Source organism: Leopardus geoffroyi, chromosome B4 (genome assembly GCF_018350155.1).
Source record: "Leopardus geoffroyi isolate Oge1 chromosome B4, O.geoffroyi_Oge1_pat1.0, whole genome shotgun sequence".
Taxonomy (NCBI): Eukaryota; Metazoa; Chordata; class Mammalia; order Carnivora; family Felidae; genus Leopardus; species Leopardus geoffroyi.
In genome coordinates, this window is record NC_059341.1 from 12,069,583 (window position 1) to 12,095,540 (window position 25,958).

At 42.2% G+C, this 25,958-nt stretch overlaps 1 protein-coding gene across 14 annotated transcripts in view; it reads left to right on the forward strand.

The window, feature by feature from the left end:
- The window catches only part of OPTN (optineurin), a 39,283-nt gene that overhangs the window by 9,624 nt on the left and 3,701 nt on the right, over positions 1 to 25,958 (forward strand). For 5 of the 14 annotated variants that reach the window (XM_045465061.1, XM_045465069.1, XM_045465063.1 and 2 more), the window contains exons 4-13: positions 4,021 to 4,203; positions 6,422 to 6,495; positions 8,879 to 9,013; positions 15,982 to 16,096; positions 17,588 to 17,703; positions 19,304 to 19,453; positions 19,824 to 19,917; positions 22,773 to 22,931; positions 24,526 to 24,656; positions 25,560 to 25,642. In XM_045465061.1, coding sequence (XP_045321017.1) covers positions 4,021 to 4,203; positions 6,422 to 6,495; positions 8,879 to 9,013; positions 15,982 to 16,096; positions 17,588 to 17,703; positions 19,304 to 19,453; positions 19,824 to 19,917; positions 22,773 to 22,931; positions 24,526 to 24,656; positions 25,560 to 25,642 — 1,240 coding nt within the window. The remainder of the gene's footprint in view (positions 1 to 4,020; positions 4,204 to 6,421; positions 6,496 to 8,878; positions 9,014 to 15,981; positions 16,097 to 17,587; positions 17,704 to 19,303; positions 19,454 to 19,823; positions 19,918 to 22,772; positions 22,932 to 24,525; positions 24,657 to 25,559; positions 25,643 to 25,958) is intronic. The other 9 variants (XM_045465067.1, XM_045465072.1, XM_045465068.1 and 6 more) reach the window with 4 other exon arrangements.

A 25,958-nucleotide genomic window follows, 5' to 3' on the forward strand; every position in this document is an offset into this window, starting at 1 on the left:
CGCTGACGGTGTGGAGCCTGCTTGGGACTCTCTCTCTCAAAATAAATAAACATTTGAAAAAAATAAATAAAAAGAAAGAAAATACTGTTCTTGCTGAGAAGGTTGGTTGCAACTTCAAGGGTCATGTATGATTTCTGTTGGGGCAAGGAAGTTTGTCCCGCTTTGACCATAGTGATTATAGTCAAAAGAAGGTTGTAGTTATAAATCAGTATTTTGTATTCATTGTAGACGGTGCAGATTACCTCTGCCTAGAACCACCCAAGGGTTAGCTTTTAGTTTCTGTCTTTGATATAAAATTGCATTAAAAAAAATCTATGATTCGGGGGGTACCTGGGTGGCGCAGTTGGTTAAGCGTCCGACTTTGGTTCACGTCATGATCTCACGGTTTGTGAGTTCAAGCCCTGCATCTGTGCTGACAGCTCGGAGCCTGGAGCCTCCTTCAGGTTCTGTGTCTCCCTCTCTCTCTCTGCCCCTCCCTGCGCACGTTCGTCGTTCTCCCTCTCTCTCTCAAAAATAAATAAGCATTAAAAAAACAAAATCTATGACTGGGAAGTTTTGCTTACCGATCTTGTCCTTCCCCCCAGTCTACCATAGAGATTCCTCAATTTACATTTTACATTTACTTTTGGAAAATGGTGCGACACATCATGTTGTGGCAGGAGGCTGTAGGGTTGCTACATTTTCATCGACCCAGAGAACCGGAGAAAAGTGCCCACAGCTGGGAGTGGATGTTAAAGATGCGAGTGGAAGAAAACAGGTTGTGTCAGAACACACTTGAAGCGTCTGCCCATATTCTAAGGCTCACTGGACATTGTTCATTAGGATGGACATCTGCTCGTCACTTTCTCCCCAACCTTGAACTTAGCAGCCCTCAGAAGGATGGAGCACTGGTTTGGCTCAGGGAGGATGGAATTGAGGCATCAGTGATTTCCTTGAGATACCGTGAGCTCCATTGACCTCTAATTTCTTGGGTAAAGAGTGCAAAGAAAGAAAGATAAAGGAAAGAAAGTAATGAGAAGAGGACAAGCTGGAATAATCTAAAGAATGAAGAGCTGTTGAGAGAAATATTGTGGTTTAGGTCAGTGCTTTACTCCTCAATCCCTGCTCATGGGACAGCGTGGACATTCTGCTTTCATAAACTTATGTGTGTATGGGAAACGATTCATTGCTGATAAGACTCTTCACATCTGATGCTTGAACTTGTCTTACAGTTCAAAGAGCATGAAGTCACTACTTTGGGGGAAGTCTCTCAGTGTCGAAATATTTTCGAGGTAGAATGCTCTGAAGACATGATCACCTGGTGGGATATATGAATGTGTTTTCTACTCTCTGGAAGAAAATATCTTACACTGTTTTCCTCCTTGGTCTTTGGGATGTGAACTGACAGCTGGCATCAGCCTGCTGGGGACTATTGCACTGGAGCTCAGAAAGAAGCTTCCAGAAGCACTTTGCTTGAAATAGTCTGCCTATGGGTTTTCCTAAAACGTCCCACTATTGGAAGAAGTTGAGAACAGAGCTGGAGCTCTGGACAGCTTCTTGCAATGCAGAAGATCAGATAAAACAAGCTATAAGCAAGACTCAGAAGTGAGTCCTTGGGACACAGGACCTGGGTGCTTGGACAGAGATACTTACAGCTCTTTAAAACCCTTGGTCATCAGCTTTTCCCCCCCAAAATACGCCTCCCAGGCCTGCCTGTTGCTTCCCTGCCTCCTCTTTGCTGTTTTTTTTCATGGACCAGTTGAGGTGATTTCGTAAAATTTAGGCTCTCATTTTCCTGACTTGAAGCCCTCAAAGCCTCTGACTTTTCTCACTTTTGCTGACCCATCCTCGCTGCTGGTTCTCCAGGGAGTCCCCTCTAGCCACCAGAGCCTCTCACGCGTTCTGTGCCACGCAAGGAAAGGGGAGTAGGGAATTTCCTTGGAGGTCTGCCTTCTGGTTGTCAGGGTGAGGCTGAGGTATTAATTATTCTGTCCAATTTCATGGAATCATAAATTATAGTCACCTGTACAGAGAACTTTTTAACTTTTAATTGTACAGATTGTGAGGCAGAGGTAATTAGATGGATGTTTCTTCTAGGATTATGAAATGGCATGTTCACCTGGGCAGATTTCCAGGACAGCGTGATGGAGACATGATACAAGCACACAAGAAGTAGAGTCGTTGTGTTGCGTGAAAGTCAATGGCAGGCACTCAACAGTAATAAAAGACGTTAACAAATGATGGAGTTGGGGTTGATCAGAGAGAATAAAATGTGCGCATTCTAGTCCAGGAAGGGAATGGAAAGGGTCTCATTAGTAAAATGAAGAGATTTAACACGTTATTTTGCAAGGTTTTACGGCCAAATAAGTAGATTCCGAATTGCCCAAGGATAGTGAAGAGATCCTCACCGTTGCAAAAAAGGAAATTAACCTGACAGTCTGAGATTCCAGAATCGTGGCTTTATATCCCTTGTCCTCAGACACTTGGTTAAAACTGTTTCCTACCCTTTATGCCAAGATTGTTTTAAAAATCCATTTAGAAGATGTCCTCAGACGGGTCCAACAGGAAAATGCGAAGATTCCTAATAGGGCGTGGCCTCACCCTCACCTGCTTACCTCCTGGTCCCAGGCCAAGAGTGCCTCTCCTTTGATTGTTTCTGTCCCTGCACATTTATGTTTCTTTGGGACGGGTCATGACCGAGACAGGATGCACAGGCTGGTAACCATTCCTTGCATGCCTGACTCCTCAGGTTCACCATGAGTTCTTTTCTCTCGGGCCTGTGGTGGTTTCATGGCAAGAGAAGGCCCCTGGGGAAGGAACAGCATGATGTCACTGGTGTGAGGGGCACTCTCTTATTGCATATTAATCCGTTTCCTTCCACTTTCTACTATTTCTTGAACCAGCTGGTTTATCATCTGTACGTATTCTTTCTGGTGCTTTCTTGGTTCCACTCAGAGCCTCTGGGTCAGTTTACAGTTCCTTAGGAAATCTATTAGAGACATGGGGTGTGTGTGTATGTGTGTGTGTGAGAGAGAGAGAACTTTCTGATGTGTTGTAAATCTCTGATGATCTCAGGTATGTATTTCTGGTGGTCCCACGTTTATAGAAGCAATGAACGTTTCCTGAGGAGGAAACCAGAGAGGTCTACAAGGTCACAGCTGGAAGAGACCAACGAAACCATTTGGTGCCACCATCTTCCTTTCTAACCCAAGAAAAAGAAAACCAAAAGAGGCCAAGACATTAAGTGAATGCACTCATGGCCGCACACACAGCGATTAGCAGGGTGTGGACTGAAATCTGTTTTCCTTACTCCCAAGTACAAGCATTGCATCTAAACAGGGTCTCTCTCTTATGCCACGTGCAATAATTACAACAAGAGGAAAGCAGCGCATACTTGATATTAGTGAAAGGTGAATATTTATTACTAATGTGTATATAGGCCAGAAGTTAATTTTTTTTACCTTTGGTAGCAGCCTTTGAATTTTCAGTTTTTATTTCTCACCAGGCTTACTTTTAGCCACCTGAAAACACCAATGTAGTATATTATAGCAGCCAGCCTGCATGCCCTGGAGAATTTTGGAACTTTTGTTGTCTTTGGCCATTTATGTGTCAAGTAATGAAACGTCTTGATGCTTTGGCTTCTAACTATACATGGCAAGTATGGGGGCGTTGGGGGTTCTGCATTTGTAGGAAGAAAAAAAGATAAGAGGTTGATGCCCTTATTTCCTGAGATTTTTGGACTACAACTTACGAGTTTACCATCGTCGAAGTCTGACTGGTTGTCTTCATATCAGATTATTCCAGTGTGCTGAGGAAGTCTTTCCTTTTTGTCATGAGGTTATTTTAATTTTCTATTTGAATGTAATAAAATCATGTAAATTTTTCTTTTTTAAAATTTACGTAAAAATACATCTCCAAGAAAAGGCTAGAATTTTCTACCATAAAACATAATTGTCTTGCCGTGGGGTGTGGGGACACTTAGGTTTGACGACCAGGTGTTCGTTTGATTCACTGACTCACTTGGCTTCTCGTCGTTTCCAGGACCCCACTGGGGACCCCAAAGTCCCCAAGGCAGAAGCAGACCAGGAAATGGAACAGCTGAAGACCCAGGTGGCCCGTCTTCAAGCTGAAAAGGCAGATCTGCTGGGCATCGTGTCTGAACTACAGCTCAAGCTGAACTCAGGCGGCCCCTCAGAAGACTCCTTTGTTGAAATCAGGATGGCTGTAAGTGTCCTGGTTTTGATTTTGTTTTAAGCAAATTACAAAAAACCTCACGTAGACACCTAGATGGTGGGGGAATTTCAGCATCGCCATCGCCAAGATAAATTGGCTCCTGTTTATAAGCATAACATAATGCTCGTAAGATTTATCGTAGCTGCAATGGAAGAATGTTGATTACCTTTTATGACAAAAGAGGTAGTTTTTTTTTTCTTTCCATGTGTCCTGACAAATCAGACATTTTGTGACAGATCTAAAAAAACAAAACAACTTTTTCAAGCCAGGTCCTTAGGGGTGGTCAGCATTGGCCTTGGGTGAGTAGAATCATGATCTGATGCAGGAAACTGATGTCTTTAAAATAATAGAACCTTCCTTTTCCAACGAGTCTTACAAGGAACTGTGGTTTGTTAAAAACAAGAAGTGGAGAAAAGAGCAAAGCCACTGGAGTTATGGGTGAGGGTCGACCTTGACTTCGCCCCCACTTCTAATAGCAGCTGCCCGGGTGCCTCCAAGAGCGGAGTTTAAAGCCCACAGTGTCTGACACATTTCTGTGGAACCGAAAATGCAGTGAGCTCAGTAACACAGTGAAGTGGCAGGTGCCAGCCTGTTCCTGAGCACATGAGTGGCATCTGTTGTGGCCACATCTGGGTATGCACGTGGTCTGGCCGAAGAGCAGCGCAGGTAGATGAACCACAGAAGGGCCTCCCCTTCATCGCTGCTAAAAAAGATGGATTAATGAGGGAGAAGAACACCTAAGGACGAGGTCCTCTGTGATACACACTGGCATTTGAGCTTTGCCAAACCGTACATCTGATAAAGAGATCGTGTATCTGAGAGAGAAAAATGTACCTTGGAAATAAGTAGTGGGGAACTCATAAAGGGCTAAACTTCTGGGTGTGTCGGAATTACTAGTGCAATGCACGACTATCTCTGATTTCCAACTCATTTGCTGCCCTAAAGAGTAATAGGATGGGGAGATGACTCTCGATAACCTTGCCAAACTTGCTCCCAAATAAATCTTTGGGTGCACTAATGGCAGCTGAAATCAGGAGAATTCAAATACCAGATGGAGGGGTGTCTGGGTGGCTCAAGTTGGTTAAGCATCCGGCTTCGGCTCAGGTCATGATCTGACAGTTTGTGGGTTCAAGCCCCGCGTTGGGCTCCGTGCTGACACCTTGGAGCCTGGAGCCTGCTTTGGACCATGTGACTCCCTTTCTCTCTCTGCCCCTCCCTGCTCACGCTTTGTGTCTGTCTGTCTGTCTTGTCTGTCTCTCTCTAGGAAATAAATAAACATTAAAAAAATAATAAATAAAATACCAAGTGGAAAGCACGCTCTGCCAGAGTAGAGAGTGCCCTTTCTGCAGATGACCAAAGATTATGAAACAAATTTGATCAAACAGCTTTCACCTTCTGCAAATAACTGGCAAAATTCAGGAAGTCCCAAGAACATATCAGAAGTTTCCAAATGAGGCTTCTTCCTTTAGGGCACGTGGTTAGCATAATATGCTCCTTCACTGATCTGATAGTGACAGTTATTTTTAGCGTAAATGTGCTTTTCTTGCCTTGTTTCTGTGAACCAGAAAACTCTGCCTAAGATTTAGGAAGAACGTACACAATCAGAATTAACTATCTTTGTGCATTTTCGGAAGATTTTTCCTGCAAGTTCATTGGAATATACGTGTCTTTCAAATCATTTAACGGGCCTTAGACTTCTTCTTCCCTTAAACGGCCCACGGTGTGTATGAATTTCTAATAGGAGCCAACCTTGGGCTTTGTGTGAGCCTTGTCCACAGAAAGCAGCCTCTTTTTCAACGTGGCTTCGGCAAGTTCCGACATCGTGCATTTTAAAGGCCTGTATAGGGAAAGTGTGTGGAGTTGTCACTAGCTCCGTGTGACCTTTATTTGGGAAAGAAGGGAACTGCCAAGGAGAAGGAGGAGATAAGCTTTCATGTGTTTGGGGTCAGGTTGACTGCTCGGGATGAGAGACCAACCTTCACGCCGTGGCCCTAGATATTTATAATCCTGACAGGGTGTGCAGGGTGAGGGAAGGGTAAAGTTCCGTTCCATTTCAGTGACCTAATTTAAACATCTCACATTCAAATGTTGGTAGATTCCTTGGGTGGCATGCCATCAAAATTCTTGATCTGTTGCCTTTTTCTCTTCTGGGAAAGCATTTTTCTCGCAGACATATCATGTCAAATCCCTTTCATTTCTGCCTTGACAGGAAGGAGAAGCAGGTGTGGCACTGAAAGAAATCAAGACAAGTCCTGGGCCCACAAGAACTGATTCCGTTGACACGTAGGTGAAGAAGGGCTAAGGCCGTCGGAGACACCCTTGCTCGGAGGTCAAACATGATGGGCTGCAAAAGTCAATTCTTACTAATTTATACCAGGACCTTTGAAGAATGTTCGGTTTGAATGATACTTAATATGTTGCAGCCCCAACTGGCTGATAATCAAAACAACGTTGGGTGCCTTTGTAGGCTAACTCCCCCTCACCTCTCTGTTTAGATGTGTTTCAACTCCCATCAGATGAGAAGTGAAAACAAACTCGCTCTTAATCAAGACTTCTGTTTCCCAATTTATCAGTATAGTTTGACCTGGACCAAGCTGTCCAGCTTGATAAAGGGGGTTGTTAGCATTTTCTCTTCCCTGATCAGTCCCAAATATAAGCCAGGGTGACTGATAGGGAGTAACCTTCTCTAGGGATGACTGTTAGTGCCCTGAGTCACTGTCCTACCCACTTTCCGGAGGTCTTACATGTGGAGTCTCAAATTGACCTGTTGCAGGTAGATAACTAGGAAGCAGACATCTTAAATGGTGGCGGCGGGGGTGGGGTGGGAGCTCGGAGGAAGAGATGGGAGAGGACTTGGGCAATCTGGGTTCTTGCGCCTTGCACTCACACGGAGTGGGCTGTTGGCTCATCCTCTGTGAGCGGATTACTGCCGTGTTAGTCTATTTGAAAGAGACAGTTACCTGAAAATGTCTCTAGGAATCTCTTCTCTCATAGGCTTTTAATACCTTTTGTTTCTAGAACTTAGTGTATTTATAAAACGTCAAAATGGGTGGTGTTTTTTTTTTTCCAATTATGTTACCAAGCTCTTGCACAGGGAAGAAAATAAATGTTAGATGATATTCTTACATCCAACAGGGCAGTTGGCATCAATGAAAGTTATCCCTTTTTTACTTAACAATTCCGCGGCTTTCTCCCATGTTGCTTTTTTAGTATCGGAGGACTTTCCTGAACGTGGTGGGAAGGAAAAAAGCCCTGTTTGAAATTTCCAAGCCACTTCCTCCTCATTTATATCCACCTGCCAAAACCACTTCCCCTTTTAAGCCACAGGTTTTTTTTTTTTTTTTAAGATTTTATTTTTAAGTAATCTCTACACCCAATGTGGGGCTCAAACTTAAAACTCTGAGATCAAGAGCCACAGGCTCCTGATTGAGTCAGCCAGGTGCCCCCAGGCCACAGTTCTTGTCACTAACAGCTTCCTTGCCTTGTTTGAAGGTATATTAAGGGAGCATCCGGGGGGCTCAGTCGGTTAAGCATTGGACTCTTGATTTCCGCTCAGGTCATGATCTCACAGTTTGTGAGTTCAAGCCCCACACCGGACTCTGTGCTGTTAGCCCAGAGCCCACTTAGGCATCTCTCTTCTCCTCTCTCTGTACCCTTCCCCGACTCATTCTTTTTTCTCTCTCTCTCTCTCTCTCTCTCAAAAATAAATAAATGAACATTTAAAAAAAAGAAAGTGGGGCACCTGGGTAGCTCAGTGGGTTAAGCATCCAACTTCAGCTCAGGTTGTGATTTCATGGTTCGTGGATTCAAGCCCCACATCAGGCTCTGGGCTGACAGCTCAGAGCCTGGAGCCTGTTCTGGAGTCTGTGTCTCCCTCTCTCTCTGCCCCTCCCCCCCTCACACTCTCTCGCTTTTTCTCAAAAATAAACATTAAATAAACATAACTATTATTATTATTATTATTATTATTATATCAAGGAGTCATAGATTGATTTCTGGGTTTGGAGTTTGAGCTTTGGAGTCAGGAACCGGCATTTAATCCTGACTGTTTATGAGACATGTGAACTTGGTTAGATGCCATGAGCATCGGCACAGTCACCCGGGAGGTGTAGTTACCACAGCGGTGGTCCTGGTTTTATTTGTGGATGAACTGCTTCTTGATTCCATCAGAGTTGAAATCAAGAAAAATATTTGACATGCCAACAGTGCCTACATTTCTCTGCTCTAATGATTTGAAATCAAAAACAAAAATGATTTTTTTCTCTTGACTTGAGAACGTCAAGCAGGAGAAAGGCCGGTGGTCTGCGTGTCACAGGCAGCAGGCCTCCTTGTGTCCTTTGTATGACTGTGGTCCTCTCTGAGGCTGGTTCTCTAGGAAGGCCAGGCACTGGAAACCAGGGCCACCTCTGGTCCTGTGGGCCCTGTGGTCTGATGTTGTGGGCACACCGGCCATTTGGAGGAAGCGAGCATGTACTTCCCAGAAAGCATGGAGGAGTGGGGCCCTGGTGGGCGCAGGGCCAGCTGCGTTTGGTCTGTAAATGAGCGTTATTTGGAAAGTGTTCTGGGAAGCAGTTCCTTTAAGTTGGTTCCAGTTATACTCACAGATACTTTGACATTTTTGTTTTCTGATGAAAACCTTTTAATCTGTATGCTGTTTTTGATCTAGGAGCAAATTTGCAGACGGTGCCAGGAATTATTTGGAATTTGAAGAATTAACTGTGAGTCAGCTCCTGCTTTGTCTAAGGGAAGGAAACCAGAAGGTGGAGAGACTTGAAATTGCACTCAAGGAAGCCAAAGAAAGGTATGAAATAGGTAATTTGAAATATTCATGCCCTGGCACAGCTTTAGAGAGATGTGATTAAGATACCAGATAATCCATCCACTTAAGGAATACATTTCAGTGTCATCTAGAATATTCAGTTATGTAACCATTTCCACATTATAATTTTAGAACATTTTTTCCCACCAAATAGGAAACCCCTTCCCACTGACATGGATTCCTCATTCCCCACCCCCGGTAATCGGTTTTCTGTCTCCACAGATTTGCTTTTTCTGGACATTTCGTATAAATGGAATCATGTAATATGTGCACCTTAGTGATTGACTTATTTTATGTAGCATGTTTTCCAGGTTCATCCATGTTGTGGCGTGTGTCAGTTCTTCGCTTCCTTTTTGTTGCCAAGAAAGAGTCAGTCCACCATGGGGCTGGACAACATTTTGTTTATTTATCAGCTGGTGAACGTTTTGCTTCGCAGTTTATGCCTATTGTGAATAATATTTGCTTTAAACATTCATGCACAATTTTTTGTGTGGAGGTATATATACATATATTTTTTTAATTCTCTAGGGTTATATACCCAGGAGTGGGATTGCTGGGTCATTGGTAACTCTGTGGTTAATAGTTTGAGGAAATACCAAACTGTTATCCACATTGGCTGCTTCATTTTATGTTTCCACCAGCAATATATGAGGGTTCGACTTTCTCCCACATCCTCACTGTGATTTTGATTTCATTTTCTTAACAACTAATATCTTTTCATGTTGCTCATTTGTATACCTTCCTTGAAGAAACATCTCTTGAAATCCTTTGCCCATTTAAAAAAATTGGATTGCCTTTTTATTACTGAGTTATAAGAGTTCATTATATATTCAAGATGCAAATCCCTTATGAGGTATATGACTTGCAAATATATTCTCCCATTCTGTAGATTATCTCTTCAGTTCCTGGGTGCTGTCATTGGCAGCACAAATTTTTTTTTATTTTTATGTAGTCCAGTTTATCCATTTTTCTTATGTCATTTATGCTTTTGGTGTTGTATCTAAGGAGCCATTGATTAATCCAGGGTCATGAGGATTCACTCCTATGTTTTCTCCTAAAAGGTTTATAGTTTTAGCTCCTACATTTAGGTCTCTGATCCATTTTCAGTTCATTTGTGTATATGGTGTGAGGTAGGGGACCAACTTCATTCTTTCATGTGTAGATTTCCATTCATCCTAACACCATTTGTTGACCATTCTTTCCCTCACTGAACTGTCTTGCCCCCCTTGGAATAAATCAGTTGGCCATACCTGTAAAGATTAATTTCTAGACCCTCAATTTCATTCCTTTGATTTATATGCCTATTCTTTGCTAATACTACACTGTCTTGATTACTATAGTTTTGTAGTAAATTTTGGAATCAGGAATAATCAGGACGATTATTTTGGCTACTGTGGATTTCATGTTTTTCTGTATAAATCTTAGGATAAGTTTTTCAGTTTCTGTTGGGGGTGGGGTGGGGGGCGGTGGTGTGGAAAGCCAGCTGGGATTTTGTTACGGATTGCATTGACCCTGGAGTTCAGTTTGGAGAGTTATGCCCTCTTAACATTGTTAAATGTTCTGATCCATGAAAGATAATCCATGGATTTATTTAGGTCAGCTGTGATGTATTTCAGTGATGTTTTGTTGTTTTCAACATATAGGTCATACACTGCTTTTCAAAATTTGTTCCTATGTGTTCTGGTCTTTTTAGAACTGTATACATGAAATTGTTTTCTTAATTTCATTTTTGGAGTATTCTTTGGTAGTATGCAGGAATATCACTGGCTTTTTTTTTTTGTATATTATATATTGATCTTGTAGCTTGCAACCTTGTTAGAACTCACGTATTCGCAGTATTAGTTTTTTAGTGGATTCCTTAGGATTTTCTTTATACAAGATCACATCATCTACAAAGAGATAGTGTTACTTCTTCCTTACCAACAAGAAATACTTTGTATTTCTTTTTCTTCCATTATTCCACTGGCTAGAATCTCTAGCACAATGTGAAATATAAGTTGAAAAAGCAGACATGCTTGTCTGTTCCTAACCTTAGAGGGAAGGCCTTCAGCCTTTTACCATCAAATACAATGTTAGCTGTAAGGTTTCATAGATGCTGTGTCAAGTTGAGAAACTCCATTCTAGTTATAGATTGTTACAATTTTTATCATGAAGGGTTTTGGATTTTGTGAAATGCTTTCCATGTCTATGGGAATGATTATATGGGTTTTTAAAGCTTCTGTTAATATGATGTATTATACTGATTGATTTTCACATGTTAAACCTTAAACCTTTCATTCCTGGGTAAATCCCATGGGTCATGATGTATAATCCTTTCTATATGTTGCTAGTTTGGATTGCTAAATTTTATTTAGGATTTTTGCATCTTTATTCATAAGGGGTATTAGTCTGTAATTTTCTTTTCTTGTGATGCCTGTGTCTGTTTTTGGTATAAGGGAGATACCAGCCTCATAGAATGTGGTAGACGTGTAAACACACACAAATACTTTGGGGTAAAATTCATCTACGGCATAGAGTTGTGAAGTCAATAAATTTCTATGTGCAAATGTACTTTTTAGAAGTGCAAAATGCTAAATCACGTAAGACATGGAAGAGGTTACACAGTAGTTTTAGGACTCCAGTGATTGCAACATTTAATCATAAATATACTACAATATAATTAATTCTCTCAGAAGTTATAGATGCCTTATTGCTCTTAAAATTCTAGCACTATAAGAAGCACTTCCTGGGGTCCCTGGGTGGCTCAGTCAGTTAAGCATTCGACTGTTGATCTCAGCTCAGGTCATGATCTCACGGTTTATGAATTCAAGCCCCACGTCAGGCACTGCTAACAGCTCACTCCCCTGCTCACTCTATCTCTCTCTCTCAAAATAAACTTAAAAAAAAAAAAAGTACTTTCTAACTGAAGCAGTTAAAATTTTTAACTATAGAAAGATCTTAAAATGTGAAACCTATGTTATTTATTCAGATGAGGTTAATCTGGAAAACACATTGGCCTTTGTCTGGTGATTTATCTGATAGCTTCTCAAAGGTGCTAAGGGCATGCTGCCTCTAAATCCTAGGATTTTACACCATATGCTACTGCTGTCCCTTAGAAAATTTCAAAGGTTGACTTCTAGGAGATTAGCACCATGTATTCTCATGGAGCACAATATTTGTCCTATCTATTAGACAAATCCCAAAAGCATAGTTAACAGTGCACAGATAAATGAACAAAGGAATGGATGGATGAATGCCCTCCTTTTACACCTTAGTTATCACAGCTGGTTTTTGAAGGGAAGGAGTTACGTGTTGAGGAAGGCCCTCAGTAGCCTGAGTAATCCGTGTGTTTGTATTTTATAGTCATGTTTACCCCTCCTATGTTCCATACATCATTCTCAGAAGTTAGGTATAGCCAGTAATTCATCCTTATTTAGCATGATCAGCTTTCATGGTGGAAGTGGGAACTTAGGAATTTGCTAATTATACATCCTGATCGTTCATATGAGATATATATAATTCCTGCTTCCAAAATAATTACAGCCCTCTGTCTGCAGCCACAGCCCTTCAGCCTGCCTTAGGAAGTCCGGCCTGCCTTTGAGATGGCTGTTTTTAGTCTCTCCCCTTGAACACCTGTGAAGGGTCCCATTCCCAGTCGCATTGAATTTCTACTTTGTGTGCCAGCCTTCTTTCTGTATTTAACAACCGGGAAGTCAGTGATAGTTACCAAGACTAATGTTCTCTAGGTGAGTGTCAGGATGATGATTTTCTCCTAGCTAAGGCAGGACTGAAACTGAGAAACCTGGTTAGCCTGCTTTGGTTTCATGCTCTATAGGAAATTATGAAAACACATTCCAAGACCTAACATGTGTTTTTCTCAAACAAGTGAGTCTTCAACTCTCTTCATTAATCATGAGAAATAAGGGTATAAACAGTCTAAAATTTATTCTGAAAATTTTTAGGAGATTTGTGGGGAGAGAAGCCAATAGGTTTGTCTTATTTTCCCCCATTGTTTTCCAGGATTAGTATTTCATGCAATTTTTGTTTTCTAAACAAACTTAAACTGACAGCAGGTAAGTGGGAGAAGTGTGTAGAAAGTGTAGCCCAAGAGAATCGAGAGGTAGCACAGAAATTCAGTCCAAGATGAAAATTTTCCTTGGAGAAGAATTTTCCCATGGAGCCCTGTGTCGGATGTGAATAGTGTAATGAAGGCTCATCCATCAACCCAGCACCAGCTGGCCCTTAACCCATTTATTTGGCTTGGCCTGAAAGAGTGCCCGTGCAGCCCCTTAGGTTTGGCAATTTGCATTGGTTCCAGCCATTTTGATGCTTCCCTCCATGTACCGGGCTCAAATTGCTGCTGAATTTTCCCCCTGTTGTGAACACAATCTATTGACCTCCGACTCTGAAAGATGGAGATTTAACTGTCTTTCACCCCCCTCGTTGTCATCGCACACAGATGCTTCCGGACCTGGCTTGCCTGCTCCACCTCCAAAATCGGCTATGTTGAAATGTAGTGAGATAAGTACTCCGTGTTGATGTTATTAGACATGCACATGGAGCTCTCAGTTGAGCTCTGCTCTGTGCCTTGAACATTCTTCCTTTTTTTATACAACTTATTTTTTTTTTGTCTCTATGCATAATTACATTTTTAAAACTTGCTTAGTTTCCCCATGCTCTTCCCCAACAAGGAAACCTCTCAGATGTGTTAGTAGTCTAATAGTATTCTTGCTGCAATCTGGCCTGCTTGCTTCCCAGGTCCTGCTACATTGAACTCATCTTGGCACCTCCCTTTACTTTTGCCCTGGGGAACTCCTTCATCTCTCCTGTGTTCCATCACCTGTTTCCTGAATCTAATGCCTTTCCTATGCTTTTTTTTTTTTTAATTTCTTTTCAAATCAAGCCCACCATATCTCCACCGACTTACTGAAAAAAGAATTTATGGGCAGTATATTTTCTGACACCTTCATATCTGAAAATCTCTCCTCCTGCCTTTATACTTCATGGATAGTTTGGCTAGGTATAGAATTCTGTAATCGGATATAATTTTCCCTCCACTTTTCGAAAACGTGGCTTCCTTGTGCCCTCGGTTTTGGTGTTACTGCTGAGAAACCCAGTGCCATTGTGATTCTTCATGTTTGTGGTGATGAGACTTCTCACATGCTTTGGTGGTGAACCTGTTTTTCATCTGTCTGTTCTGGACACTCTTGGGTTCTTTCATTCTGCAGACTCATGTCCTTCAGTTCTTTAAAAATGATCTTGAGGGGCACCTGGGTGGCTCAGCCGGTTAAGCGTCCGGCTTCGGCTCAGGTCATGATCTCACGGTCCGTGGGTTCGGGCCCCGAGTCGGGCTCTGTGCTGACAGCTCAGAGCCTGGAGCCTGCTTCGGATTCTGTGTCTCCCTCTCTCTCTGCCCCTCCCCCATTCATGCTCTGTCTCTCTCTGTCTCAAAAATAAATAAACATTAAAAAAAAATTTAAAAATGATCTTGAATTCATTTAGTAATTATCTCTAACCCTCAGTTTTCTTTGTTCTCTCTTTCTAGCATCACTGTTCTTTTTGAATTGGATCTCCTGTGGTTTAACTCCTTGTTCCCTTTTTCTAGCTCTCCTTTTTTCTTCTTTCTCCTTTCTGATAGACTTGATCAACTTTCATCTTCCTTTTTTGCAGGAGAGAATCTTTTTTATTGTGTTCCATTTTTTTGGTGGTTGTAGTGTTTATGTGTCTAAGGATCCTTCATCAGTGCTGTTTTTTTTTTACTTTTTTTTTCCCCACTGGCATATTCTGTTTTCAGTAAATTACTCTTTTCAGTTTCATATTAAGATTTCCCTTAAATGTCCAGCAGTCTTGCCTGTTTGCTCAGATTCAGCAGGATAATAGGGTATTAGAAGCTGATTGCAGCTCTGGGTCCACATCTCAGGAGATCTGGCTGGGAGGTTTTCTCGGGGAAGCTCTGTGTCAGAAACTTTAAATCTTTTCCCTTATGCTGGAGTATCCTTATGTACTCCAACGAAGACTCTTCCAGCATCCTGCCTGGAAGGTACTTTTCTAGATGTCAAAGTCCTTGAGTAGGAATAGGTGGCTGAGGGTCTTAGTGTTCTGTGTGTAAGTTCCCCTTATAGAAGAACCCACTTCTCATCTCTTACTAATGTCTGACTCCAGAAACCCTTTATTTTGTGATCTTGTAGTCCCTCTTAAACGGGCCCCATCTTTGTCCCCAGATCCCAAGGTACCTGGTTTCGATGACTCCTGAGCCTTTTGGTTCCCACAGTGTCGATGACCTCACACTGGCTCTCCCTACTGTTGGCTTCAGACCCAGCTCTGTTGGCTCAGTTCCCACTCGTAGCCGTGCCCCCCAAATCTTCTTGCTGTTATTTCCTTTCCCTTTCTCTCATACGTGGCTTTTTAAAAGTCATTTTGGTGGGGCTCAGGGTGGGACAAGAATTACATGCGTGTATTCAGTATACCATCTTTAACCAGAAATCTCTTCTTGTTTTATTTGCGCTGGGCTGGCTTTCATGTGGTTATGATTCAGTGGAGGAAGGTTTGTCCATTTGTGTGTTTTTAGGGACTTGCGACCTTCGATGTGTCCTAAAAAGGCATCCTCTCTCTGCTGAATCCTTATAAAGGGACACACACTCTTGTAACACACATGCATGACCTACGTACACACAAAAACACAGATTTTAAAAATATTTCTGCATATTACTGTTACGTGAAAAGTGGCAGTGTTTTTCAGTGTTTGGGATGATTTATGCCTTTTACCCTGCCTAAACCCATCCCTTCAATCAATTCTAGCCAATTTTAGGATGAGAGCAAAACCCAAAAAAGTTAACGTAGCAAGTGCAGAGAGATTTTGAAGCCCCAGATCTCTTATCGATTTCAAACGGTGTTCTCTTAGTGCTTCCACAACTGCTTCTCTTCTTGAAGCCACAGAGAAAGTAACTTTTCCATATTCTGCACTTTTTCAGAGTTTCATATTTTGAAAAGAAAGCCAGTGATCATGCGGAAGTCGAGACCCAGACAGAGACGAGCAAAGAAAAAGAGAAAGAAGAGGAGAGAGGCCCAGAAACCGTGGGTACTCAGGTTCTCAGACTCTATCACCCCCCACCGAGGGCCCAAAGCGTGGTATCTGAAGTCGAGTCTTGTGTCGGGTTCTTTGCGTTAGAAATAGAAATAATTTTAATGTTGGATATATTCTATTTCTCTCCTATTCCATGTCCCGATTTGAAATTCATCCATAGTAAATTGTAGGGAGATGTGTTCCCATCCCAGTGATTCTAGGGAATCACGCCCCTGTCTCTTCTTGGCTGATTTCTCTCCTAACTTACTGAGTGAACAGGCCTGCTAATGGAGAAAGGAATGTTGTCCACTTTGTAATAAGATCATTTGAGAATATGACCCAGAAACTCGAGATCGAATTAAAAGCTTTTGGTTCTACCCTCCTACTGGTTTGAATGACATAGTTTGAATGAAAAGCTTGTACCGCCAGTGTTCCGTGGCAGCTCAGAGATGTGCCCTTGGAGCCTGCCACATGGTCTTCAGCTTAGGGAAGGCTGGCGAAGCCAGGAAGTTGTGAGGGCTGCAGTTGCCCACGTGACAAGCGTGGACGTAAGATGCTCACCTCAGCGGATTCATTTATTCAGCAAATGTATGCAGAGTGCCTACCATATGCCATGGCCGGGGCTGAGTCTCCTACTTCAAGAGACTGACGACCACTTAAAACACAGAGATGAAGAGGCAGCCTGGGCGTAATCGTACTTGGTTGACTAAAATCATTTGTCAGTAATAGAGAAGTACCGAGACTTCCAAGGCAACGTAAAACTCATTGCCAGCAATTCTGCCAGAACTGCCGGGAAAAAGGCGGTTCAGTGAAAAAAGTGGAGTAAACTGGAAACATAAATCAGCCAGGGAATATGGATGGGCATGGGTTGCTGTCTGGATAAATTAGATTGTGCTCGGACACCACTATGTTCTGTGATCCCCTGGACCGTGATCAGTATTAACTTAGTTATGATAAAGGACGAGCACAAATTAGCAAAACCTAAAATGCCTGCGGCCTCTCTCTATTTAAAAGTCAAAACCTTAGAATTTTGGCTCCTACAAGTCTTAAGAAGGGAGGTTCTTGGGTTGCCAAGTATCAAAGAGGAGACGTTTTTCTTCCATTTAAATAAACTCCACCGATTTCTATAAGAAAAAAAATTAATTATGATAAAGTCATTATCACAAGTGCATCCGAATCGATCATTTATGTAAGAAAAATAGCATTTTGTGTATACATATATATGTTACACTTATTTATATTTATCTATTTATATTTATTAGTGATTATACATATAAATTACACATTGTGAAATATAAACTGTACTAGTAAATACAGACCTATCAGGTGACAGAGTTGTATCTAAAACGTTTCTTTTCATGTACAATATTTGGGGTGTTCATTGTCCAAAGTTTAATCAATTCACCCATCAGTCTTAGTTGGACACTAATGGTTCACACTGTTTTCTCACAAAGAGGTTCGTTTGATCTCTGATGTGAATTGCATGTGCGTGCTTGGGATTTTCTGTGTGACAGGTTGGAAGCGAAGTGGAGACATTGAACCTTCAGGTGACCACCCTATTTAAGGAGCTTCAAGAGGCTCATACAAAACTCAGCGAAGCTGAGCTAATGAAGAAGAGACTTCAAGAGAAGTAAGAGCGAGGGATGAATTTTTTCTTCTTCGGAAAGTGTACATTTTTACAAAATACCGTGTAAAAACATGGTTTCGCTACTGTGTTACTGAAAGAAAAATAGAAACCTAATTAAAATCTGAATTTGGAAAACATGAATGTTGAGGTGAATGCACAGGTTCACGTGAAATACTTGTACTAAAATGCAGGGGGGGGGTTGCGGGGAAATCTGATTCAGCTGTTTGCGGGTGTCAGTGAAATGCACTAGCCTCCGTGAGGACCTGTAAAAAAGCAGTAAGCCAGATGTCCCGTGACCTTCCTGAGTCAACAGCGTTGATACCAGGACACGTAAACGAAAGCTGCAAAGAGCAAAAAGAACTGGAATGAGATTTATTGAGGAAAAGAAAATCATTTTCAATCAGTTATGAAGGCTACTATTTACACTGAGAACTTTGCATGTGCTTGTTTTTCTTGATGTAACGAGTTACCCAGAATTTAGAAAAGCGAAGTTTATGTGGTTCTTTGGGATTGGCTGGCAAGCATATTCCCGGCACAGTGTAGGAGCATATGTTGCCTTGGAGTTAAATTTACCAAGGCTAAACAGTATTCTGGTAATCTGGCACAGCAGGGTAGCGAAAGCTAGGGACTTTGGACAAACTGACCTCGTTGAAATGTGGATCTACAATTCATTTGTGGTATTAGCTTGGGCAAGTTGGTTATTTAACCTCTCTGAGCCCTAGTTTCATCATTTGTAAAATGTGTGTCATTATCCCTACTTCGTAACATGTTGAGATGTTTGACACGCTTGGCGTTAATGCCTTGCATATGGCCACCGTAGTTTCATATTTACTATTATTATACTGAAATTCTCTTTCTGATCTTTAAGAGGGCTTAGGACATTTTCTTTTCCCTTATTAAATCTTTGTCATGGGGCCCCTGGATGGCTCAGTCAATTAAGCATCCAAATTCAGCTCAGGTCATGACCTCCCGGTTGATGAGTTCAAGCCCCATGTCAGGCTCTGTGCTCACAGTTCAGAGCCTGGAGCCTACTTCTGATTCTGTGTCTCCCCCTCTCTCTGCCCCTCCCCCACTCATGCTCTGTCTCTCTCTGTCTCAAAAATAAACACTAAAAAAAAAAAACTTTGTCAGAAGTCATATTCTTTGTGCTTAACAGAACCCATAACTTTTTAAAATATTGACAATATCCATGGATCAGTATGTGAAAAGGACCTTTAGCCAATTACTATTTTAGTCTGTGTCTGAAGAACAAAAATATGTTTTTACATGACTACATAAGGCAGTTTTTACATGACCGCATAAGGCTTGTGTGGTCTTAGATCTCTACTTTTTTACATTAGGCATACGGATTCCGAAATATGTAAATTTACTTTCCAAGAAAAGATCTGTATTTTTTTTAATGTTTAGTCACGAGGGTTTAGAAATACTGCCTGTTTCTAGTAAAGAAGCAAGGAGGATAAAATATTTTAGTTTGCATTGCTAAATACTCCTTGAAAAACGCAATCCTAAATTTCTTTGTATTTGCTACATAGTCTTGGGATTTAAGAGCCACTGAGAAATGAAGGAGCGTCGTTCATCCTCATGAAATATCGATCTTTCTTAGATGTCAGGCCCTTGAAAGGAAGAATTCTGCAACCCCATCAGAGCTGAATGAAAAGCAAGAGCTTGTTTATAACAACAAAAAGTTGGAACTACAAGTGGAAAGCATGCGATCAGAAATCAAAATGGAGCAAGCTAAAACTGAAGATGAAAAGTGAGTAGCCACGACCAAATGACTACTTGCTGGAAGAAAATAGGGACAGCACTTTTATCAGATTGGAAGTAGGATTTGAGAATACATTAAAAGATTTTCTTTTATGTATCTGAAGGAGCACAGGAGATTTTTCTGAGGAGATAACATTTGTTTTATTATAACAGAATTATTAACGTGACTTGTAATCAATCTTGATTTTTTTTTTTTTGTAAAGATTGTTTGAGAGTAAGAAAATGCTAGCAGGTGGTGGGATGGCAAAGGTAGGAGAGAAGAATTTGCTAGTTGAGTGTTCAGAAGGGGGTTGGAAAGCAAGACTAAGTTTTTCTGATATCTCCCCCAAGATTCCATTTCTTACTGTCTTTTTCAATAGGTCCAAGGTAGCCACTCTCCAGGTGACACATAACAAGCTTCTTCAAGAATACAATAATTCGTTGAAAACGATCGAGGAACTAAAAAGGAAAGAGGTACTCATAGAAGAAAATTACTTCCGTAGCCTCATAATAAAAAGAAACTGTTAAACATTTTTATATGTAAAGTAGTTGTCAATCCTTAACTAAGTCTGGTTTCAAAGGGTGCCCTTCATTTTAAAATTGATTTCTCATGTCCGAGTGCATGTGAGTTCCAGTGTTCTACCTATGTGTAACGTGCTTCGCGTGCAGGGATGGTGCTGATTCCTACAGTCGGGGAGTAAGCTTTTAGGATTTCTAACAGCGGGTGGGTCTGTAGGACAGCTACCAGCATGGGCTCCCACGTGAGCGGGGCGCGGTGAGACCACTGGCTGCCCCTGGAGGGGTCGTGTCCGTTGAGCTATCATGGGGCTAGCTTGCTACTGTCAGTGACCTTGAGACCCTGGACTCACCAGACTGCAACTTCCATTAGTATAATGCCACCATGATATGGCAGTTTAAACATGGGTAGATATGTGAGGTGATGGATGTTAATTAACCTGGTTGGGGGAACCCTGTCATGCTGTATACACCTGTCAAATTGCCACATTCTTCACTTTAAATATCTTAGTTTTATTTGTCAGTTTTACTTGAAGAAAGCTGGGATAAATAAGTAAAGATCATGGAAGCTCTGAATTTGAGTTTATATGCTTATAAATGTACTCTTTGTTTTTCATTTTTCTTAAGTCTTTCTTAAGTCTTTCCTAAGACTTAGTAAATTTTTTTGATTATTTATTTTTTAATGTTTGTTAATTTACTTTTTGAGAGAGAGATAGTGAGCGGTGGGGGGCCAGAGAAAGAAGGAGACAGAATCCCAGGCAGGCTTCATGCTGTCAGTGCAGAGCCCAGTGTAGGGCTCAAACTCACAAACCGTGAGATCATGACCTGAGCCGAAATCGAGAGCGAACACTTAGCTGACTGAGCCACCCAGGTGCCCCTATGTATTTGTTTTTAATTAAAGTATAGTTGCAATATTATGTCAGATCAGTTTTCATAGTGATTTGATATTTACACACATTTTGAAATGCTCATAATTGTAGTTACCATCTGTCACCTTACAAAGTTATCATGATAGTATTGACCGTACAGTTGACCCTTGAACAAAAGGGGTTTGCACGGGTCCACTTAATGTGCAGCTTTTTTATTTCTTTTTTAAATTTTTTAAAAAGTGTTTATTTTTGAGAGAGCACAAGCAGAGGAGCAACAAAGAAAGAGGGACAGAGGATCTGAAGCGGGCTCTGTGCTGACAGCAGCAAGCCCGATGTGGGGCTCAGACTCACAAACCACGAGATCATGACCTGAGCTGAAGTTGGACACTCAACCAACTGAGCCACCCAGGTGCCCCCTAATATGCAGATTTTTTGAAGTATAGTACTATAAATGTATTTTTTTCTTTATGACTTTCCTAATAACATTTTCTTTTCTCTAGCTCACTTTATTATCAGAATATAGCATATAACTCATATAACACACAAAGTATGTGTTAACCAACTAAATTATCAGTAAGGCTTCCAGTCAACCATAGACTATTACTAGTTAAATTTCTGGGGAGTCAAAAGTTATGTGTAAATTTGTGACTATGCAGGAGTAAGTACCTCTAACCCCCGTGTTGTTCTAACCCCAACTGTATCCCCTACGCTGTACTGTGCTTTCCCTTGGCTTACTTATATTTTGTAGCTAGAAGCTTGTACCTCTTGACCCCCTTCACCTATCTCGCCCATCCCCCTATCTCCCTCTCCTCTGGCACCCACCAGTTTGTTCTCTGTATTTATGAGTTTGTTTCTGTTTTGTTTGTGCATTTGTTTTGTTTTTTAGATGCCACATGTAAGTGAAATCCTATGGTATTTGTGTCTCTGACTTACTTCACTTAGCGGAATACCCTCTTGGTCCATCCATATTGTCACAAATGGCAACATTTCAGTCTTTTTATGGCTGACTAATACTCCATTGTGCATATACATATATACACATCACTTCTTTGATGGACCCTTGGGTTGCTTCCTAATCTTGGCTACTGTAAATAATGCTGTAGTAAACGTAGGAGTGGATATATCTTTTTGAATTAGTGTTTTCATTTTCTTTGGGTATATACACAGAAGTGGAATTGCTGAATCATACAGTAGTTCTATTTTTAATTTTTTGAGGAAACTCCCTACTGTTTTCCAAAGTGGCTGCACCAGTTTACGTTTCCACCAACAGCGCACAAGGGTTCCCCTTTCTCCACATCCTCACCAACAATTTGTTCTTTCTTGTCTTTTTTGATACTGGCCATTCTGACAGGTGTGATGGGATAAATTTTTAACTTAAACACGTTTCTTTTCCATTGAGTTCACCAAGTAAGAGTAACATTAGTGGGGAAAATAACAGTAGCAGTGAGTTACAGCGTCACTGAGATCAAGGTTTGTTATTATTTCCCTTATTTTAGTGGGGTTTTTTCATTGTTTTAAACTACGAAATTATAATTTGTGGGGTGCCTCGGTGGCTCAGCTGGTTAAGCATCTGACTCTTGATTTCGGCTCCGGTCATGATCTCACGGTTCGTGAGTTCGAGCTCCACATCAAGCTCTGTGCTGACAGTGTGGACCGTGCTTGGGATTCTGTCTCTCTCTCTCTCTGCCCCTCCCCTGCTCACGCTGTGTGTATGTGTGTGTGTGTGTGTCTCTCTCTCAAAAAAAAAAAAAAAAAAAAAAAAAAGAAATTATCATTTGCAAGCTGTGAGTTAAATGAATACAACTTTCTGAGCACGTTACCGTTGCCAATGAACAGAACAGTTCAGAGCCTGTCATTTAAAAACAGACAAAACTTCCTTTAATATTTTACTACAGCAGGTTGGATCCTGTCGCAACCATTCTAGAATACACTTGTCTCTTGCAGTCAGAAAAAGTGGATAAGGTGGTACTACAAGAACTAAGTGAGAAACTGGCGCTGGCCGAGAAGGCACTGGCTTCCAAGCAGCTTCAGATGGACGAGATGAAGCAGACCATCGCGAAGCAGGAGGAGGACCTGGAGACCATGACCGTCCTGAGGGCTCAGGTGAGCCGCGTCGCGACGGAGCTCAGTGGCGCCGACCCCGGTTGTGGTCTCACATGGGAAGGCGATGGTGTTTCGGGTATATTTTTGGATTTTATATTCCTTCCACCGACACATTTTGTTTAAATTTTATGGAAGCACATCACGTGTGGAAAGTGCACCAGACCGTCCAGTGAAACCATAAAATGTGAGGGGAAAAAAACCTGCTTTTGTTAGAGCAATGGGCATTTCTCTATTAAGTAGCCCATTTTTACTTTGTAACTTTGTAACAGTGAAGAGATCGCTATCGTGGCATAATGTTTACGTTTCTAGGTAAGAAATTACCCTCCGATTTAGCGGCTAAAACAATGACAGGCATTCGTTACCTCACAGCATTTCTGTGGGTCGGGCCTCCAGGAACAGGTTAGCAGGGTGATTCCGGCTCAGGGCCCCTGGTGAGGCTGCACTCAGGATGGACTAGAACACCCGTTTCCATGGCTGTGGGCGAGAGGCCTCAGTTCCTCACCCCGCCGGGCCTCTCCACGGGCTGGCTTGCGCACCCCCGTGACATGGGAGCTGGCTTCCCCCACTGCAGGTCACCCCGGAGAGAATGAGGCGGAAGCCACAGTGTCTTTCATGACCTAGGCTCAGAAGCCACGCACCGTCCTTTCTGCGCTACCCTAGTGCTTACGTGGGTTGGCCCTGTTCATCGTGGGAGGGCACCACGTAAGGGTGTGAATACCAACAGTTGAGGGTCCCTGGAGCCATCGTGGAGGCTGGCTACTACTGTGGGAAGCGGCGTTTGGGCTTCAGTCTCGGTTCAAGTGCTGGTATGACACTTACCAAGATTAAGAGCTATTAAACTTGTAAATGTAGAATGAGCATAGCAAGGCTACATTCCCAGGATTTTTGATAAGGTGCAATAAGATAGGAATGTAGGCACCCAACAGAGGATTTTGTGCATGTTTGGACTCAATAAATACCATCTATTTACTATTACCATTTAAAATTTAACTTAAGGAAAGCCTTCATAAACATACCTGACAGAGTAAATAAACCATGTGCTGTATTAAGCTAACCCTGCATATTATTTTTTCAAAAGATCAGAGAATTTTGGGGCGCCTGGGTGGCTCAGTCGGTTAAGCATCTGACTTCAGCTCAGGTCAAGATCTCGTGGTTCATGGGTTCGAGCCCCATACAGGCTGTGGGCTGACAGCTCAGAGCCTAAAAGCCTGCTTCGGATTCTGTGTCTCCCTCTCTGTCTCTGCTCCTCCCCCGCTCACTCTCTCTCTCTCTCTCAAAAGTAAACATTTAAAAAAATTTTTTAAAAATTCAGAGAATTTTACTGAATGAATGGTACGTGCAGTGTTTAAACCACCTACCTTGGTGTCATTGCCGAGTTCTAATTGTCTAAAGTGCACACACACACAGCTTGTCTTCTGTCAGAAGGTGGTTGGAAGGTCACGGTCACCACCCTGGTTTTTAGCAGGAAGATGCACCTGTGACTTACAAGGTGCATCCCAGGAGGCAGCACCCATTCCGCGCCCTGTCCCCAGGTGACTGTGGAGCATCCAAATCCATCCAGGCAGTAACTTCTGTGTCTTTTACCTTCTTCCAGATGGAAGTTTACTGTTCTGACTTTCATGCTGAAAGAGCGGCAAGAGAGAAAATACACGAAGAAAAGGAGCAGCTGGCTTTGCAGCTGGCAATTCTGCTGAAAGAGAATAACGTTTTTGAAGATGGAGGCAGGTGAGGGGAGGGAGGGCTCAGGCCACACACCCGGAGCCCGGGGCGCGGGTGGAGGGCAGGCGGTGGTCAGAGGTGCTTCTCCAGTCGAGCTGCAGGAAGTACTCTGGGCTCACTTCACTTGGTTGCGTCCCCGACACTCAGACACTCAGCCTGACTTACAACAAGGCCTGGTGGCGTCTCGCGGGAACCTGAGGTGTTCTTTGCTTTCAGGCCTTGTGTGTTCCCAGGTTCTAGCCTGCCGCTGTCGGGGGTCAATATTCTTAACACTTGAAACAATTCTGTAATATGTTTGCAGGGCGCCTGGGTGGCCAGTCCGTTAAGCGTCCAGCTCTTGATTTCTGCTCAGGTCATGATCTCACGGTTGTGAGATCGAGCCCCATGTTGGGCTCGCACTGGGCATGGAGCCTACCCGGGATTCTCTCTCTGCCTCTACCCTGCCCTATTGCGCTCGCTCGTGCTCTCTCTCTTTCTCTCTAAAAAGAAAAAAAAATTACTAGGTCTCGTTCTGCAGCTTGTTTTATGGAACACTGTGATTTTGGACTCTGGGTGTGTGTGTGTGTGTGTGTGTGTGTGTGTGTGTGTGTGCGCGCAGATTTATTTCATTCTCTTGAATTGCCCTATAGTGTCTTCTTTTAGAAATACGCCCCTTTTTTCTAATCCATTTCCTTATCCAGAGACAGTTTGCTTATTTACTGATTTTTTTATCTTAATTGTTATTTTCTTTTACTACACTGTGCTACTACCAATAATATTTCAAACTCAAGTTAACCCTTAAGTTCTGGTTTTTATGAAACTTGCATTTTTTTTCAGCTCTCTCCCCCCCATATTGCTCTTGAATGTCTGCTTAATGTTGTCATATTTCAGGGCTTTAAAACATCACTATAGTGTTGCTTTTCATCCCAGTAGGCAGTCCTTGATGGAGATGCAGAGCCGTCATGGGGCAAGAACAAGTGACCCTGACCAGCAGGCCTACCTCGCTCAGAGAGGTGAGTCCCGTGTGATTGTTGGTTTTCAGGGCTCCAGGGGATAACTATTCTATGAAGAGAACGCTTGAAGACAATTTCACTACATTCTACAAAATGAATTTCAGATCAGACTGTGAAAAATGTAGCACCCCGCAGTCTTATTTTCACAGTACCCTAATTCTCCATCCATTACAGACTGACTCCAGACACCAGACTCTCTTCGTGCTGGCAGTTAAGGCCTGGCATAGCCTAACTTTTAACCTTCTCCCCCTCGAATTCCCTACAGCTGTTAGCCAACAGAATCGCTCCCTGTTCCTTGAACTCGTCATAGGCTTGC